This window comes from Melospiza georgiana, chromosome 11 (assembly GCF_028018845.1).
Source record: "Melospiza georgiana isolate bMelGeo1 chromosome 11, bMelGeo1.pri, whole genome shotgun sequence".
Classification (NCBI taxonomy): Eukaryota; Metazoa; Chordata; class Aves; order Passeriformes; family Passerellidae; genus Melospiza; species Melospiza georgiana.
The window spans coordinates 163951-183205 of NC_080440.1; the positions used below are offsets into that span (position 1 = coordinate 163951).

Here is a 19255-nt window from a genome sequence, read left to right on the forward strand (position 1 = left end):
ATTGCCTGGAATCAGTTCCTATCCATGAGAGGAGTTTTGAAGGTCTTTGACTAGACTCTTTCCTATTGTGTAAGAGCAGAACCTTTCAGCAGGATCACAGTCATACCAACCACATCTCACCATGCCGAAATCAGTACAGCAACCTTGATTTAATCAGTCCAAAGTGGACAATCCAACGTAAAATACAGATTCACAGTGAAGCATACTCTGATGTGTTGCTCATACCTGGACATCCGCAAGATTTGCGCAAGTCTGTTCTTTTTAGACTCCTCCTTAATAACTCTATCTACTTTTTAAAAAATTAACTAGACAGAAGCCAGTGTCATGAGAAATGCCATGATAAATCCCAGTATGGCCCAGGGAAGTTCATAAGATTGTCCCTAAAAGTCCAGGGAACAAAAATTCTTTTCTTGGCAACTCAAACCTGGGAAAGTATTTTGCTATGCGCTCTGAAATAGGTGCCCTATTATGTACTAAAGTGGGCTATATTTTAATATAGAGGAAATTGCCCCTATGCCTACATAATTTATAAACCACTTCATGATGAAAACCATTTCTTAGATGAGGAAGAAAGGACTCAGGTTTCATAGGGAAAATTATTTGTTCCATACTTTTAAATTTAAGTTCAGAAGTATAGCTAGTGCAATTTCTAGCACAAGACATGGAGTTGTTAATGTTTTTCATGTCAAGATGTTGGATCCAATGAGGTAAGAATCTCATCCTTCATTTTTAAAAATTATGTTTTGGGTTAAGAAACACTGTAAAAATGAGGCAAACCAGACCCAGGAAAGCAGGGGGGAAAAGAAATAAAAAGATACCAAAGCATTGCATACATAAGGGTCACATGGCTTGATCTGGTGAAACATTCCATTTTAGGTTGATAGCATTGTGGAATTCAGCTGAAACAGTGTATGAACTAATGGATAAAAGAAAACATATTCTATGATCTCCTTGCCATACTGAACACTATTGCTGTTGATAGCATAGCTTTTCATTCTTAGAAAGCATAGTTTAAGAGTCAAGAAATAATAATTTCAGAAAGGATATTTTAAGTCTGTTTGCCTCATTTCAATGCTGTTGTTCACAGGATTTCTATGAAGGTATCTTGAAAGTTCTCGGAGATGATGATGAAAATGAACAAGAGGAAGTTAAACTCAAGCAAGGTTTAAGTGAACTCCCTGAAATTTATGAATTACACCAAGACATCCTGGAAGAACTGGAAGAGCGAGTCCTTAAATGGCAAGTACAGAATGGCATAGTTTGATGGCCTTAACATACCCTCCCCATAGTAGGTGGGTGAATTCATCCCTTCACCATCCCAGCAGAAATGAAAAGAATACAATCTGAACCACTTTGGCAGATTTTGCGTACAGACAGAAAGGAAGTAAATGTAGAAGCAGTCAGGCTAAGAAATCAAATACTGAAATATGTGTGTAGTGAACAGCCAATGACTTCGAAATGGCCCTGTCAGTCAGTGTGAGAACAGCCAGCTTCATATGCATTATCTCCTGCCACTTCTCAGTCATCACCAAGTGTCTTCACACCTATGGCCTGAAGGTCACAGGCTCATGCTGTGGAAAGCAGGAACAACTTACATCAGAACTGATCCTAAGGATCATCTGCTTACAGAAATCTACATAGCAGTTGTGTAGGTCTCAGTTAGGGACAGCCCCTTCCTCCCAGCACCAAGGCAGGGATCTGCTACCTTAGGCTTCCAAGCCAAATGGACTCTGGCAGCCTGTTAATGGACTCCATCAAACATCCTTACAGGGAAAAGTCTTTCCATGAGAGAATAAGACCATGAATAGGATAGACAATGCTGCAAAATTCATTCAGCTGAGGAGGCCCCTGACTTAAGCCAGTCTGCCAGCTTCTATTGAATGAAACCCCACACCTCCAACTTGCCAAACTCCAGGAGGCATTGGTCACTGAGAATGGATGATCCTATTTCTGTACAGCTACTGAGCAATTAAGGAAATCAGTTAAAAACTAGTAGAATTCTTCAGTAACAATCCTAAATGTAGGGCGCAAGTCTCCTTGCAGCCCTACTCTTCCCAATCAAAGCACACAAGAAGGAAAGGAGAGGCTAAAGGGAACTGTATTTTGGTTTGTGCCCACCGAGGGACTGTTGAGAGAAAGACTTAAAAAGTATCACTGATGATTTGTGATTTATACACTTAGAACACAAACAGACACAGTGTTTCTGGGATCTCAGATGTCTTGGGTACTAAAAAAGCCACAACCCTACTCTGCAGCCAGTTCCCTAAGACAAAAAGAATGCAACCATAAATACCCTGAGTGTTCTGTCCAGAACTACTCTGTGGCACTGGGGATAAAAGAAAACTGTATTGCAAATGCTGCCAGCACAACAGATATATATACGTTATACGCCTGCACTCAAATAGGTTCCCAGGTGATTACCACACCTGAAGCTTCCAGTAAGCCCTTCCCTGTGCCTGCACTGCTCAAGACACTCTGTTGCTCTGGAACTCAAGTTCCTCTTTTAAGTATGATTCCTTCCTCTTTTGTGAACTCAGGTTTTGTTCTGCTCTCTCCTTATCTATGCTTTAGAAATATTTCAACACTGTGCACCTGAATACTGAGACAGATGACAGTGAGGCAGTGCTGAGAAACAGACAGTGAAGGAGAGCTGAAGATCTAATATTACAACAAATGCTATATTCTCCCCCACAAATAGTACTCAAAGCACTGCAGCAATTGGAAGGTCTATTTACAGGAGAGGGAGCCGTGTCCTGAAATGAGCCTCACAGTGATGCTATGGCAGAGGCACAGCCAAAGGACCAGCCCCATGGTGCCCATGCTACAGCAGCCTGTGGTGTTGTCAATCTGTCCTGAAGGACTCCTCCTTTCCTGCTGTTCAGCCTAGGCTTTAAGTGCACAGTGTATAGAGCCACTGTGCATCTAATACAATAAGCAAGAGGTATGGCTCTACTTCTTTACTTTTATTTATTTATTTGCTGCTTCTTTTCTTTCTGTGAACTTAGGGATGAACACCAGAAAGTTGCTGATGTTTTTCTCTCCAGAAAATCAAGGCTGCATCACCACTCAGCATACATTATGCAGTTTGACAGGAATTTGGCTTTGCTAGATCAAATGTGCCTTAAATATTCCCAACTGGCTACCATGATTCAGGAGTTTGAGGTGAGGCTCACGTGTTTTTTTACATGCACTAAATGCATGGCTTTGCCATGGGGATTACTCGAGGATTTATTTTTTCAGTAACTCCACCAGTGTTCACACATAGGGTAGAATGGAAGAATAGTCTTTTTTCACAGACCTGATGCTAAAACTGAAATGAGAAGTTCACTTGTGTGTGATGTGTTTGTTTCTGTCTCTGTTGCCCACACACTCCTGTGTGTGCATACAGAATTTGTGTTGGTGAATCTACAGATACATGAGTACATATTTTGCTGAAACATATTGTAGTGGTTTCTCAGTCACTTTATTAACTTATCAAGCTCTTTGAGGATGTGTTAGAGTTAATAACTAGGATTAGAACTAAGATGACAATGTGCTGCTGAGCTCGCATTCCGCCTGATGTCAGTGTTTCTTCCCTTCCACTGAGGACAGCAAAGCTCCAGTGACAGCCCTTACAGTGTGAAACACCAGCTTCTGAAAGTGGTACACCGTGTCTTCCAGTATCGTGTGATGCTCACAGGTCAGTAAAATCACTCTGAAAAGAACCCAGTAGAAACACTACCCTGACGTTCTGTGCCTCCACTGTGCTACATATTGATGCCATAACAGCTAAAATAGGGCCAAAGCAGTATGGGATTTCCTGGGAACTTCAATGTGCTTAGTTCAGGAAGTGTCAGGCAGCCTGGGGAGATGCAGGCACTTCTGCAGGACAGCCATGTTGAAAAGTCACAAAAAAAGCATAGTCAGATGCTTTTAGCCATTACTTCTTGGCTTTTTCCTTCTGTGAATAAGGAGAGGCAGAGTTCAGCCTCACTACTAACAAAGAGGTTTAATTTCTTATTATGTTGAGGGTAGTTATCAGAGACACTAGAAGACAGGTGACTTTGGCAAGGATACTCTGCACTTAATCCTCTATGAAAGTGGCAAGCACCATCTTATCAACAAAACATTTGTACCCAGTACTACATCATAAGTCCTATGCACAGTGTACCGAAAGCTAATGATAGTCAAAAAAACAGTCCAATTTTGCTGCCTTATAGGAGGAAGAGACACAAATTTGAATTAACAGTACAGCTTTAACTTACAGATTTTACATTTACAGTTATACCTTCCCTTTACATTCAGAGCCATATGTATAACTGCTACCTGAGTCTCTCCAAGGGGGGTTATATTCCTTCTCTGCAAGCCACCCCAAATCTACCAAGTCTGAGCCTGTGAGAAGAGTAGGCTTTCTGAAGCAGAATGTGGCCACTAAAAAGAATTGCGAAGTTTAGAACTGGCTAGGGAAGGAAATGGTGAAATGTAACAATGAAACTCACTGTTGTCACGTAATTTAGTCAGAACACAAAAGAACAAGGTTCCATAGACATACAGATAGAGAAATATTTTGGAAGTATGCATATTTGTGGGTGGACAAGGATGCAAGATCAGTTTTAGTTACCCATGGGACAGTAAAAAGGAAGCCATAAACCCTGTCCATACAGCCAATGAAGGGCACAGTGTACTAGAAGGGGCTTCTATAAAAGCAGCAGAACAAAGTGACCATATGAAAACTTTAAAATAGCCCTTCTATTCTCTGTTTTCCCATTTCTGTGGTCCACAAGATAAATTGCAAGCATGCAGCATGATATTTTGTGAGAAAGCTGAAGGGCTTCATTGAAACTCCAGTGACTGAATTCTATTTATGCTTGAAACAACTTGAGTTCCTCCTTGTCCCATGTACTGACACTAACTGGGAAAACGAAAGCTTTTGTGTGTACTGAGATGAAGTCTACTGGATTAAGATACTACAGAAAATAGGTTTACTGCTTTAGTCCTTCACCTCAAGAAACCAAGCCCCTCTTTGACTGCTAGGACAGAAGTCTGGAGCAGTGCAGTCCTTCAGATTCTCAGGTGCACTTGTGTGATAACTGGCTGATTCTGCCAGATAAGGAGGGGTATTTACGAGGGTATTGATTACCACTTATGGCACCACAACTGAAAGGATTTGTCCACTTAGTCCACAGCTGAGAACAGAGCTTGCAGTGGTGAAAAGGAACACTAAATATTGAGTGATGACATCACACAACCCCTTCTGCCTGCCTGAGTACAGGCAGATGCTTTCCAGACTGCAGGTAAAAGCCAGGTGAAGTTCAAGATGCCAGGGAAGACACAGCACTAGAAAGAGAAATGTGTAGGGATAAGACATTCAAGGGAACAGACATCCATGCCCAGCACCATTCTCAGCACAGAAGTCTAGTTCTTCAATGCAGAATTTAGGAATCTGGACTAATCAGCAAGGTAAGAAGGAAGGCTAGAGTCTTTAAACTGTAGCACTTACATACTACAGTCTTTAAAAGCATAAAGACCCAGACACAGAATAAGCAGGTGGTCCAAGAAAAATAGTCCAAAATAACACTGGTTAAAGGTTTGTATATAATGCAAATATAATTGCTGTCACACTAAGCACTATTGTATCTATCTTACAGAACCTATTTTCAGATTATGATTGAGTTTGGTAGTAATTAGTTAAACCCTGCTTGTAGAGAACTAGTGTCTCCTTCCTGTGCCCATAAAAAGTATATGATTCATTTAGTCTAACTGCAAGTATAGCCAACCGCATTCATTCAGATGGGAAATCAAACTTAATTTTAAAAAGAGTTATTTGTAAAGTGGTGCTACTCAGCAATTCTCTTGAGAAACATTTTTGACAGTTTATTTGTACCTGCCAGGTTATGTGAGCCCGAATCTGTATCAATGCTCTTTGCATTGATTCTCTAAGTAAAATGCCATCAAAGATGAATTTTGCTTCAGACAGAGGCTGTGTATACAATTAATGATTTGGGAATAAAGTGCTGTGGGACACTACTGTGGATGCCCAGTTCCTGGAAGCATTCAAAGCCCAGGTTGGATGGGGCTTGGGGTAACCTGGTCTGCTGGAAGGTGTTCCTGCCCAAGGCAGAGGGATTAGAACAAGATGATACTTAATGTCCCTTCCAGCCCCAACCAGTGTCTGATTTTGTGATTAGGATTTAATGTTTTAGCTAACAACACCACAAATTATGTTGATCTGAATTCTGATTGTTGTATGTCTGTGTTTATTTGATCATTTACTACAGATTACTTGAATAATCTTTGTCCTGATTCTACTGAGTATGAAGCCACACAAGGTAAAATGAAATTGGTAGAAGAAAACTTCTGTTTTGCTAACATTGCTTCCAAAGAGGTGCAATATTTCTATACTGGTAGTATATATAAGATGATTCTTTTCAAGATTTTGCGCTAATAGGTTAGATGTAAAATCTGTAAGAATGGATTACTAATTTAGACAAATTATTTAGGACAAGAATGGTATAATTTTATTTTTAATTGAAACATACGGGCTTCCTATAGTTTTGGCATGATGGAACTTAGAGAAGAAGAAAACATCTATTCAGGCATAGTGCAGACACTGTAGTTTTGCCCCGGTCACTGAGGAAATCTTAGTCCTCTTTGACTTTGTAAATGTTTGGCCTGGTCGTTGTAAAATCCATTTCGATGGTTCCCCCTGCCTGATTATGTACCATTAGCTATGGTATGCCTGCTATACTCTGTGAACTTGAGAGAAACCAAGGAGATTTGAATTGCATATGTGTATTCTGGATTCCTTAACGTTACATAAAGTTGAAAGATATTGCATAAAAAGCAGTTCTGCAAAATCTACTGCTAACACCATCCTTTCCAACACATGAGATAGATAAAGCAGAAGTCTCTTACTCCCACTAAAATCATAACAAGGTTTAGTTGTGATGTCTGTAGGAGTATTTTCCAGACTGGAGTAAGCAGCAGTAACCTTGTATTAATGAAATCAATTCAGCCCTCTTACACTGATTATAAATTCAAACCAACTCATAGCAATAAAGTCAGTGGTTGACTGAAAGTCAGTTTATTCTGCCCAAGAGCAGAGACTCATGCAAGATTTAGGTCCCTAGTCACTGACGGTAGCACAACAGCTATACCAGTAATTTAAACACTAGCGGGGCAGATGTTCAAGCCCTCTGACCACAATTGCCTATCTCATTTTGGTTAGGAGATGCTTGTGCCATTCCTAGCCAGCATGCTCCCAAGTTATGACCAGAAATTTATAGAAAGCCCTGTGCCACAGGTGAAGGGATGTGAAATAGGGACCTGAGCCGTGTTATGCCACTGCTTTCAGTGCCAGCAAACATGTCCCAGCCCAGGTTATTTGCCAGTGGAGAATCCAGGAATTAATTTGTGTCACCACTTCACACACATTTCTGTCAGGAAGGAATGACATGTCCTCTCTCTCGGCAGTAAGAGTTACAGTTTAGACTGCCATGCTTGGTGGCTTGGTGTAAACCAACTTTGGTGGCTAAAGTTGGTTTACATTCATCTCTCTATATAACAAGACATTGACAAGAATCTGCAACTAGAAAACATTACAAAAAAGACTTTGTGCCATCCTTGATGCTTAAAAGGGACCTCATAAGCTCTCTGGATCAGCACAAGCATGATGCTGTTTCACACAAGAAAATGATGAAGAGAGGAAGGGGAGACAGCACCCCATGCCATGTCAGAGTTGCTAGGCTGTTGCATTGTGAAAATGGCAGAGAAGACAAAGGATGCCCTTGCAATCAGGAGGGATTTATTTTTCTACTCTTTTGTGTGATGCATGTTTTTTTTTTTCCTTCATCCCTCAGCTGCCTTATTCATTGTTTCTGAAATCACAGACCAAGCCAATGACAGCATGCTCCAAGCGGTGAGTCCTACCATGACACATGCTCCCCTGATCAATAGTGTGGTTTTTACACACCTGTTCAAGTGAATACATATGTCTGCTAGATTCTGAAGCCTCCTCCAAGGTGAGACTCAAGGGCTTATACAGATCTGGTTTACAGTACTGCAGATGTGGAGTTGGTCTGTGCCCTTTAATGCAGTTGTGCAAGATGTAAGATACTATAGCAAATAGCACAGAGGAGGTTTTTTCCCTCTTAGGTTTCAACTCACTTCTTTATTATTTCATTTTCTGAGCAATGAGAGGGTTGTTAATAATCATTCAGGCATCAGAACATGAAATTCAAAATACAAAGTGAAAAGGCATCACATTAAGATGATGTAGATGAAAGAAAGGAGTGAAATATCAATCTTCTCAGTAAGAGCTTGTTTTCAGGTAGGCTTTTAAGGCTGAAAAAATGAATGCACTCAAATTTTTAGGGAAGAACACACTAATCGGTTATGAAGATGAAAGAACAGATGTAGGTTGCAGGGAGGATGTCTAACAAGCCTAGAGTTTTATCATAATAAGGAATGTAATCTGACCCCTCTGTAAACTAGACTCTGAAACTCCAGTCTTCTAAGCAAAGTGGTTTGATTCAACTGGTTTGATTCTGATTTTCCTTCTCCTCAGGCGAAGAATTTATAATCATATTTTCCCATTATTAGAGCAGTCTTTGTACCAAAATAAATATTTCATCCAAAACCTGAGAGCGCATGCAAACCTTCCAGAAAAATCTCAGAGCTTTAGGGATATCTGTGTTAGAGGTTCAGAACTCTTAAGAGCTCAGTTCAAACAGATCAAGGTCACACATTCCTGGCAACTCTGCTTCCTTAGATTTCACTCAGGTATATCGGATATTTATAGAAATACTTTTCTGAAGTCAGAAGTATATGTAAGTGGCCAAAATCAAATTTGTGTTGCATTGCCATGAAATCATGTTGTCTCTACTAAGCCATGCTTCAATTTGAAGAATGTCATTGTATCATCTGAGTTGTACACATGTCACAGACTGTATAATAATTGCTATAAATAATGTCTGTTGTGGAATAATTCCATTCAAAAATTCCAGATATATTGTTACACTTATTTTTCATTGTATCATCAGAGCACATCTACTATTTTTCAAAACTTTGTTATGGAAGAGATGAAACAAAATTTTCTTCTTTCCATTTTGTGTGAATGTGGAGGGTTTTGTGAAAACGCAAGTTCATGAGAAACAGAGTTCAATTTTCTGCTAAATCAGAGGTTGTCCTCCTGAATGAACATCCCAGACACAAAAGCCACAACCAGAACTTCTTTTCTTTCTCTCAGTTTAAAAAAAAGAAAACATAAAAGCAAATAATTACTCTAATTACAGAAGAAACTGAACAATGCCACTTGTTCTAGAGCATTAATAAATTGTCATGTACCTGGCTGAATTTTTAAGAAATAATTTAGACTTGGCATATACCTGGAAGGAAGATGATTTCTGTTCCTGTGTACCAGCTCATCAAACAACACTCCAAAAATCTCATAGGAGCACTGAATTAGGATCTACATTTCCTATAGAATATCAGTGACCCATTATTAGCTTTTTTTTGTTGTTTTATGATAATAAGACTCTAGCAGTCTTTCCTGGGGACTATTAACTCAGGATTTTCAAGCAAATTATGACCATAACCTTCTCTACAGCATTTTCACCATATACGAAAATATTACTTTCAAGTTACAGATGTACAAAAAGAAGTACAAGGCACACCATCACCACAGAGTCTATGTCTATCTGTAATTCCAGGAGATGAACTAAGCAGGGTTTGTACTGCTCTCTGAATATCTATAATCTGTTAGAGGCCCTGAGATGCTAACAGCTATAAATCACTGTTGCTATTAACAGCTGGTGAATTCCTTGGGGAGGTGTTCCTGCTGCATAGACATCATGTTAAAATTATGGAAGCTGCAGTTCACTGCTAAAATGGCCGCAGCAGTATTTCTGACACCCACTTTTGCAGTACTATAGAGCTTTGCTTTTATTCCTTAATTGTAGGATTGTGAAGGATCTTAGAAAGAAGAATAGTGGTAGTTTTAAGACCAATGAAAAAAGCTATATAAACTCAGAATTTTGGGGAACTGACAGGAAACTATGCCCAGCCTCAGCTGTCCACATTCCCAGATAAACCACTATCCTTCACATGTGATGCGTGTTTGACTTCCTTCAGGAAATGAGTTCAATACTTCTCTGTTTCCTGGTGAACATGTGTCCATATTGCAAACATCAGCATTTCAAGAGGCTCCTCTGCCAGCAGTCCTGAGAGAAGCTGGGCTGCTGCAACTTCTCTGGTAGAAACCCAGATGAGTAGAAGTAGCGCTGGCATGAGTGTGCTCACAGGAGAACACTGCTTTTTCTGCAGATGAAAAACAGGTTTTCCTTATGGAAGCTGTCAATTGGACAGGTATTGCCAGGCTAAAATACCCTTCAGTGACAGGAAAGTCCTTTGCAAATACCTTTTGCAAAAGTTAGCTGTCCCATGATCCCTGATATTTCTTGTGCTATTGCTTTATATGTTGATTCTATTTTATTTGCCTATAGTATTTTAGAAGTGACCTGAAAAAATCCATTTGTTGCTTCCTGCATTGCAAAAGAGATACTTGACATCTCAAATTCTTGAAAATGTGTCAACTGTCAATTATGTTGCATGGGCACAGTGAGGCCCTGTGCTGGTCAAGCCTTGTAGGCTTGTAGGTATTTCCATGTATTTGAGACCCAGTTACTGATTAAGAGTTAAGTATCATGCTAAACAAGTGCAATATTTCACTAGCGTGGTAAGATAGGGAGATTTCAGGCTTATTCAAAAAGCAAGCCTTGATAGGTATGTTAATTGTGTTAGCTGAAATCCAGGGTAAATTAGCCTTGACATATCATCATGTTAACTTGGATATGTTCCTTCTGGTATCTGTGATAACTTTCTCAGTTAGCTGATCCTGTAGACATGACTGATTTTTATCAGGTAGATACAGTGTATGATCTAATCAAGTCTCACTAATCCCAGGGGTATATTAATGCCAGTCAATGGAGCAAAGGAAAACATTGCCTGTTGAAGCAGAAAACTGTTCTAAAAGGCTGTCAGGTCACAAAGCTGTATCAAGTATGGTCCTTAGTCTGTAGTTTATCTGGGTGTATAACTGAAGATACGGGATACGTGGCTCTATAGTCTAGGAGACTTAGATAGGAGACTCCTAATTTTTAGGCATATTCCAGTGAGGACTCACTTCTCCTGGGTAGCTTATTCTACTGTTCTGATCAGATAAAAATCGCAGCTGAATCCTATGCACAAGCCTCTATTTGAAAAGCCTCATCTGCTAAATGGAAGGAGATTTGAAAAGACTAGCAATATCGCAAAGGTACAGTCATCCCTTCTTCCTTCTTACATTCATCTGATTTTCTTTATGGGAGCACAGACTTATCTAGGTTAATCTTATTTACCATCTTCATGGATAAGTTCATGCCTGGTGCCAGTGCCCACTGACTGACTGTGCCTTAAGGCCAGGTAAATAGTTAATAGTATCAGAGTTGAATCATAAACTTCCTGGTTTTTGCAGAGCATCCAAACAGAAATGCAGCTTCATTGCCTGCTTACTAGTGTACCCTCTACATCCCCTAATGCAAAGGCATTAATCTGTTATCACAGAATGTAAATCTTCAGGTAAACCTAGCAACAGTCTGAAAGTATCAAAGCATGCTTTGGATTATTGGTGTCATGGCTCTTATGCAAAGGCCTTCAGAGCAGATACTGTACTTTGTCCCTATTTTATTAGTTCATAGAGCCAGAAAGTCAGCAAAGAAGCCAATGTATAAATACCATATGAAGTTAGCAGTTCCTCTGGAAGGTACACTGGGGAATCACAGGTAAAAGAATGGTAGAAGGTCACAGCAGGTGTGAATGCAGGTGATGAGATTCTGTAAAATCCATAAGGCAGGAAGAAGACTTTCTGGGTGTAAATCTTCTGTCTCAGCTCTCTCTGAAATCTAATCCTGTAATACCAGTTCTAAAGAAATAAAACGGTGAGGAGGGGTGAGGAGAAATTTGCCCACTTGTATAAAAACGGTCTCCATGCAGCCTTCTAAATGCTGTTTTTCTCTCCCAGGAAAACTTGCAGAAGCTAGTACACATTGAACACAGTGTGAGAGGGCAGAGTGGCCTCCTCCAGCCAGGAAGGGTGAGTGCTGCTGGCAAACCTATGCTGATAAGGGTATTCTTTCTGGCCAGCAATATCTCCGTGTGGATGGCCATGTTTGAGATGACTACAGATGTTGTTTACTGAGCTATTGTGATACAAGTTGGAGCACTGGTTTGTGTAAAAAACATCACTCTGGCAGTGCACAAAAAGAAGGTCATGCTGAGAAAGATATGCATTGTCTCTGCTTTTACACAGAGCAGCCTTTTGGCTTTTCACTTCAGCAGTCCTCAGACACCCCAAGTGTAGTGTATTTTGATGGAGCTACTGCTTTCCTCCTTATATACTCCTATCAAAAGGCTGCAACTCTAGCAGGAATTACTTTCAGCCTGAAAAGCCTCTTTATATAGCTGGCTAAGAACCTTAAATTAGGGCAATTAATTTTTTTTCAATTTTATATTTTCACCATTGGCCCATGGTACTTTTAATATAAGATGGTGTTTTTAAGCAACACATCAACAGAAACATGAGAGAGCGTACAGCTGTCTTGCTATCCACATCAAATGCAAATTTTTTCTGACTTTCAAACCTGTCCAGTTCCTTCAGCTCCAACCTGCTTCTATGCTTCAAAAGATTTCTTTCCTGAGGTCTGCAACTCTGAATTTCCCTTCAGTCCACCAATATCTTTAACAAAATTCATGAAGCAATTTTCAAAGCATGCATACTCATAGCATAAGAATACTCATCAGCCAAATATTGTAAATATTTTTCTCTCTAACATCCATATTCTCACTTGCCCTTACCAGGTAATGCTTTAACAAATTCTGCAAAGTCCAGCATACAGATTTTACAGGATTTGTCTTTTTGATTATAAACTATTCTAGAGTGGAGAAGTACACTAGATTCTGTTCTCCATCTGAAAAGGGCACATGAGTGTTAATCCACTGATGTAGTTCAGTTAGTTATGACAGACTTTTTCAAACATTGCTGCAATGAAGTTCTAGTGTGCTGGTTTAGCTGCTTTTACATACACAGACCTACCTACATACTAAGTAATGAGATGGACTGAAAAAGTATTGTGCTTGCAAAATTATACAAATTATATATGGAGGTATAGTTAAGATGGTGTAGCATACTAAAACCCAAGGTTTCAGGTTTTTTCAGGTCTGCCTATTTCAGAGGACTTTTAAAGACAAGAATTCTTTTCGAAAGCCCATTACATGTTAATTTTCAACCTGTGACAATCACCTCTGAGCACAGTCCACAGTGCAGAAAGAGTGGGCTGAGGACAAGTGGGATTCCAACCCATTTTGTACTGACACAAATGCAAGCCATGAAGGGTAGCAGAGCAGCCCAGGCAAAGACTAAGCCAGATCATAGAGAGTAAGGCTAGAAACAAGCGTTGAGGCTCTCTATGTCTTCTTGTGCTGATGAATGGTGTTGGCGTAGCTCCTTCCCAAGGACAAATACTCTTTTTTTCTCAGATTCAGAATGAAATCTCAGGTTTACAATCTGCTGTTTTCTCCTTCAGATCTTTGTTAAAGAGGGAACACTGATGAAAGTCTCTGGCAAAAACAGGCATCCTCGACATTTGTTCTTGGTAAGATTTTTTTTAAATTTTACTGTTTCTCTCATATATTTCAATGCATTTATGCAACCCTGAAGCCTGGGAGATTTTAGGCTGCAAGTCATTTAACCATCAACAGTGATGTAGCGAGTTAGTTCCTGTTGCCAACAGAGCTGTAGTCCTTTCACACATCCCATTGGCCCCACATACAGAAATATGTGCTCTGCAACCCTCCAGTTGTGCAACAGTTACATACAGCCTTCACCGGGATGTAATTCTGCCAAGAAGTGCAAGTTCTCAAGGGGATGAGGAAGATGAGAACTCCTGAAAACCTTCAGGAATTAAGCTACACACTTGAAAGTCCTAAGACCTTTGAAGACTTAATCAGAAACAAGAGAGAATACCCTACTGCTGAAGTAGCTGAAAATTTCCTTTGGTCACACTTGGGAAGGATCTTTGAAACTGAAGAACTTGCTTTTAGCTCCTGCTGTCCTGATAATTGTGTGCATTGCCTCAGTGTCATTCCTCTAAACACACACCTCCAGCCTAGTGTGGATTAGAACGAGTTTTCAGTGACACTTTGCAACATTCTTCTAGGATAATTAGGAAAAATGGACCTTTCATCACTTGGCTGGAATACCCTTTACAAGTGTCCACAACCCTCCTGCAAGTACTTGTAATCCCTATTTGTGCATGAGTGTATGCACAAGCTTCTTTCCCTCCTCAATCACATATTGCCATCATAATCAAATCAAAACTGATGAAACCCCACTGTTTGTTGGAGATATGCTATGATCACTTATGCTTTCTATTTTGCATCACACACTCCTTTGAGCAGTTAGAGAATATCTGAGACTCCAGGCTCCTGAGCTCTGTTCTCAACTTTTCAGGTAGCATGTTTTGTAACCACACATATTTCTACGCACTTTTCAATATTGAGGGGATTATGATACTTACCTGTGTCTTAGAACTTTGTTACCTGCTTACCTGTTAATGTTTGAAAAATTCTTCAGAGCTCCCTCCCAGAAAAAAGCCATAAAGAATTGAGAATTACTGCTGCTATTAACATTACAATATTGCTTGCAGAATTGATTTTAAAATAAATTAATTATTTGCCTGGCATATGTATTTGCTGTTGCCTTTAAATGCGGACAGCTTTTCACCATGGGATCATTGTAAGGCAGAGAGATGGCTTATTACAGAAGCCATGTATTTTGCATTAATCCTTTATATTTCTCCCTCTTACTTGTAACTCCTATTTGTGCATGAGTGTATGCACAAGCTTCTTTCCTGCCTCAATCACATATTGCCATCATAATCAAAGATCAGATGGGATGGGATGAAGTGCTGGTGCTGCACTATTTTGATAGTTTCAGTGGTTTCTGTGAAAATTCAGACTTTCATGTACTGAAAAGTATGGATTTCACACAAATCTTCAAATGTGAGATAGCTGCAGTTCTCTTTTACAGAGTCAGCATCAATGGACTGTAACAAGTGCAATAAATGTCAAATACATACTTCCCAATACTCAAACTTTCATTACACTAAACTCTTCTTGATCAGGCCTAGCGGCAAGCCTGGCCCTCCTCCTAGCCTTTGTAGTCAAAGCCCGGCCTACACCTATGGTTACCTAAAGCCCATGTAGAATCATGACTTTGTTGCAGTCACAGGAAAAAGGCTATGCCAGAAACTCCAGGAGCTGGCGTTAAGAAACAATGTTCTCAGCAGCAGTAACTCTGAAGTCCACTGATAACCGCTTAATAACAGATGAAAATTACATTCCTACTGACCTCTCTTCTGAAGAGCTTGCCTTTACTAGTCTTCAAAATTACTTTGGAATTGTAGCTAAAGCTGGAGCAAAATTCCAAGACGTCACTACCCTTTAATCTTCCAATGTGTTTGCTGCTGTCATCATAACCCATTAGTATAGCAAAAACGGAAGTGCTACAAACTTAGCTGTTGTAACTGATACAGAGAATTTTAAAGGAAGATCAAAAATCAAGTTGATAATAAACACTGAGAGGAAAGTAATTTACACATGGGATAAACTTATATAAATTTCAAGTTATCCAAAATGGTTGTATCAGCTTGAAGGTCATAAGTCACAAGAGGCCAAAATTACTGGAACAGAACAAGCACAGAAATTACTTTCTGGCACTCTCTAGTTTAGAAACTATTTCCTGGGGAAAGTTCAGATGTTAACTGCAGAGAGAAAAGTGTCTCTTGACAGCTGGAGACATTACAGTAGCCAATGTCTTGTTAATAGACGCTCTCGCTATCCAGAAACAGTGGGTGTTTTTCTTCCTTTCAGTCAGCAAGGCAAATTGTGACCAAATGTGCTGTCATGCAAAGAATGGGGTGGAGCTAGTCATAATGATCACTTTCAAGAACCAAGAGACATAAACCTGGCTTATTTCCTGATCTAACACACTGAAGTTGCAATTACTTCAGGCTTTCTGTATCGTATCTTCAGTAGGGGCAGGGAGAGGGTGACTGGATCATTGAAACTACTTGAAACTTATTGGCAAATATCTACCTTCAGGTTCAGTGATTTCTGTGGAAGAAAAATCCATGACAAAACCCCAAGACTAGAATAATTTCCTAAACATTTTCTCCTAAAACTGACATTTATTAAAGGCCTTTATCTTCTAATGACCATATTGTAATCCTTTGAAGCCACTTGCAAAACTCAGATTTGTCTGTTAACAAAAATACCTTTCAGAACTTCTTTTTAATGCTTCACATGTCAGCGGTGACTCAAAAAGATCACCAGAAGATAACATGTATTCCATCAATTTGCTTTGATGGAATAAGTGTATTTACCTTCACTATCCCAAGGAGATTTTTACATGAATAGCATTTTCTGAAGTTCTTAGTAGCGAAGTTGCTCTGACTAAAGCTAAATCAAGATCAGGAACTGGAGAGAATTTCAGAGCAAGAGTACACACCGAAGGATAACCCTGAGAACTTAATCCCTACACATCCCAGGAGATGAGCCCATCAAACTGAAGTTGTAGCTAGAATAGGCTGTAAAACTTGGTGTGTGCTAGGCTTCTACTTGGCCTGTGCTTTCAAAGTGTGCTTTAGTGGTGTGCTCTGAATATTTATCTACCCCTAAGGAGCACTGTATGTCTCTGCACAGCACATATATGCATGACAGTGTAAAGATAATTTTCAAATGTTTCTGCAGGTGTATGTTGTGTGTATCAAAATGTTACTTGAGCTGGCTGTTTTGTGCAGGCTGATGGTATTGTTGAATCTAGTGTTTCCTGGCAGGATGTTTTGTGAGTTTTGCTGTGTGTCTGTTTCCTGAGTCCAGTCTCTGTTTACAAGGATGTTGTGGCCTCTGTGCAGCACAGTATGGACTGCTGAAACTGGCAGGTCCCCTAACTGCCCCTCACCACAAGACTTTGCAACTCAGAGCCTGTCTCTTATCTCACCCTTCTAAGAATTTCTCTACAAAGACCACTTGTTTTGAAAATGGATTGCAGGAAGCTGCTATCAAATGGGAGACTGTTTAATGCTGTATCTAGCAGGGTTGAAGTATAGGAGGTTTTTGGAGTCACAGCTTGAAAAACACAGCTCCAGCACACATTCAGACTGATCCACTGACACTGAGGGCATGTTTAACTCCGACTTGAATAGAAGAAGGCAGGGTTCATAATTAGATAGCCTTTAAAACATTCAGAAAAACCAAACACACAGTAGAAGATTTTAGAAAGAGAGTATATTATGTATGGATGCCAGCAGTTTAGCAGGGCTTAAATTTGTTTGGATCAATCAACTTGAACACTGTAGGTTAGAAAACTTGCATTGACTGTAACGTTTTTAGGTACTGTCACAACAGAGAGAATTACAAAAAGAAGGTGGGAGGAAAGGAAAGCAGTGACTGGAAAAAAGGGAACAAAGGATGAGACATATCCTTCTTTCTCTGTGCAAAAAAAGGGTATGTGGTCCAATATCAAACTCTGAGCAGTCTGGGAATCTTCCCACAGGGTTCTAGCAGTCCATCTCCTCTAGCACAAATTTCTGAGAGGCTGCAAGATCAGCTTTTATCATCAGCTAGTCTTCACTGCTTGAGGGAACAGTGAACAGTTGAAGGAGGAGACTGCATGAAACCACTGGTATTAATACTAATTCTGTCCATACCATTCATATGGCCATCACTAAGGTCTTTGCAAAGGAAACAGCAGAGAGTGCAAACCCTTTCTTTCTTCATGAATATGTGTGCTTTGCTTCACAAGCTTTGAAATATTTGTCATGATTTCACCATGTCAAATTGTAGCTAGTAAGACCTCCAAATCACAGCCTACTGCTAAATAGGGGAGAAAAAAAGGACGGGGAAAAAAAATGGGCAGTTAAGAGCAAAGTAACATTTAGTAAAATCTTGGGATATTAAGTAAGGTCGTCATGCTAATGATGTACACCATGCTAATAATGTCATCCTTTATCAAGAGTAATAAAAAAATAAGCAGGTTTTTAAAGAGATATATAACTTTTAAAATACATTTAAAAAACTGAGTTTGCTATTCAGGAAGCCTCATAGCAGACTATGTCAGGATCCTGAAAATCTCTCTCAGGAGTTCACTTCCTTGGGTTTAGTGCCCAGGTACTGCAGGGACCATTTAGAGCCAGTGCTCTTTAATGTCTTCGTGAACAACAGGGATGCAGGACTCTAAGGGATAAGAAGTAAGTTTGCCAATCATGCTAAACCTGGGAGGAGCTGTCAACTTCCTCGGGGACAGAGGGGCCTTGCAGAGAAACCTGGACGAATTAGAAAGATGAGCAATCGCCAACCATATGAAGTTTAACAAGGACTAGTGTTGGGGAGGGAAAAACCTTTAGTGTAGACTAGGCAATGAGGTGCTGGAGAGCAGCACTGTGAAGAAGGACCTGTGGGTCCTGGTCAGCAAAACTGGAATATGAGTCAGCAGTGCCCTGGCAGCCAAGAGGGCCAGCCATGTCCAGGGGCGCATCAGGGTCAGCATCACCAGCTGGGCAAGGGAGGGGATTGTCCTGCTCTGCTCTGCAATGGGGCAGCCTCACCTGGAGCACTGTGAGCAGTTTTGGGCACCACAGCATAAGGAGCTAAAACTGTTAGAGAGCATCCAAAGGAGGAACACACAGATGGGTAAGGATCTGAAGGAGAAGCCATACAAGGAGTGGCTGAGGCCACTTGAATTGTTCAGCCTGGAGAAGAGGAGACTGAGGTCAGACCTGATCATGGCCTGCAGCTCCCTCAGGAGGGGCAGTAGAGGAGCAGCACTAGTCTCTGCTCTCTGACAGGATCCAAGGGAACAGCATGAAGCTGTCAGGAGAGGGCTAGGCTGGATATTAGGAAAGGGTTAGGGTTAGGTAACAGTTCCAGCAGTTCATCAAATTACAGCTTGTTCCGGTATACCCCCCAGGAGAATGGGCAAGCAGGCAAGCCTGCAAGCCATATTGCAAATTATTGATTCTGTCTTTCTTTTCATATAGATGAATGATGTTCTGCTGTATACATATCCCCAGAAGGATGGCAAATACCGACTGAAAAACACTTGGGCTGTATCAGGCATGAAGGTAATACTTCATCTCTATTAAAAGGTTGAATTAAAGTTTTATAGGGTGCTTTGCTGGTG

The 19255-nt window shown here is 40.3% G+C and overlaps 1 protein-coding gene across 1 annotated transcript in view; it reads left to right on the top strand.

Moving 5' to 3' along the window:
* FGD5 (FYVE, RhoGEF and PH domain containing 5) overlaps window positions 1-19255 on the top strand; it is a 76452-nt gene that overhangs the window by 39719 nt on the left and 17478 nt on the right. The window contains exons 6-13 of the mRNA XM_058031906.1: window positions 1088-1239; window positions 3006-3162; window positions 3592-3679; window positions 6258-6308; window positions 7839-7897; window positions 12038-12109; window positions 13599-13667; window positions 19113-19196. Coding sequence (XP_057887889.1) covers window positions 1088-1239; window positions 3006-3162; window positions 3592-3679; window positions 6258-6308; window positions 7839-7897; window positions 12038-12109; window positions 13599-13667; window positions 19113-19196 — 732 coding nt within the window. The remainder of the gene's footprint in view (window positions 1-1087; window positions 1240-3005; window positions 3163-3591; window positions 3680-6257; window positions 6309-7838; window positions 7898-12037; window positions 12110-13598; window positions 13668-19112; window positions 19197-19255) is intronic.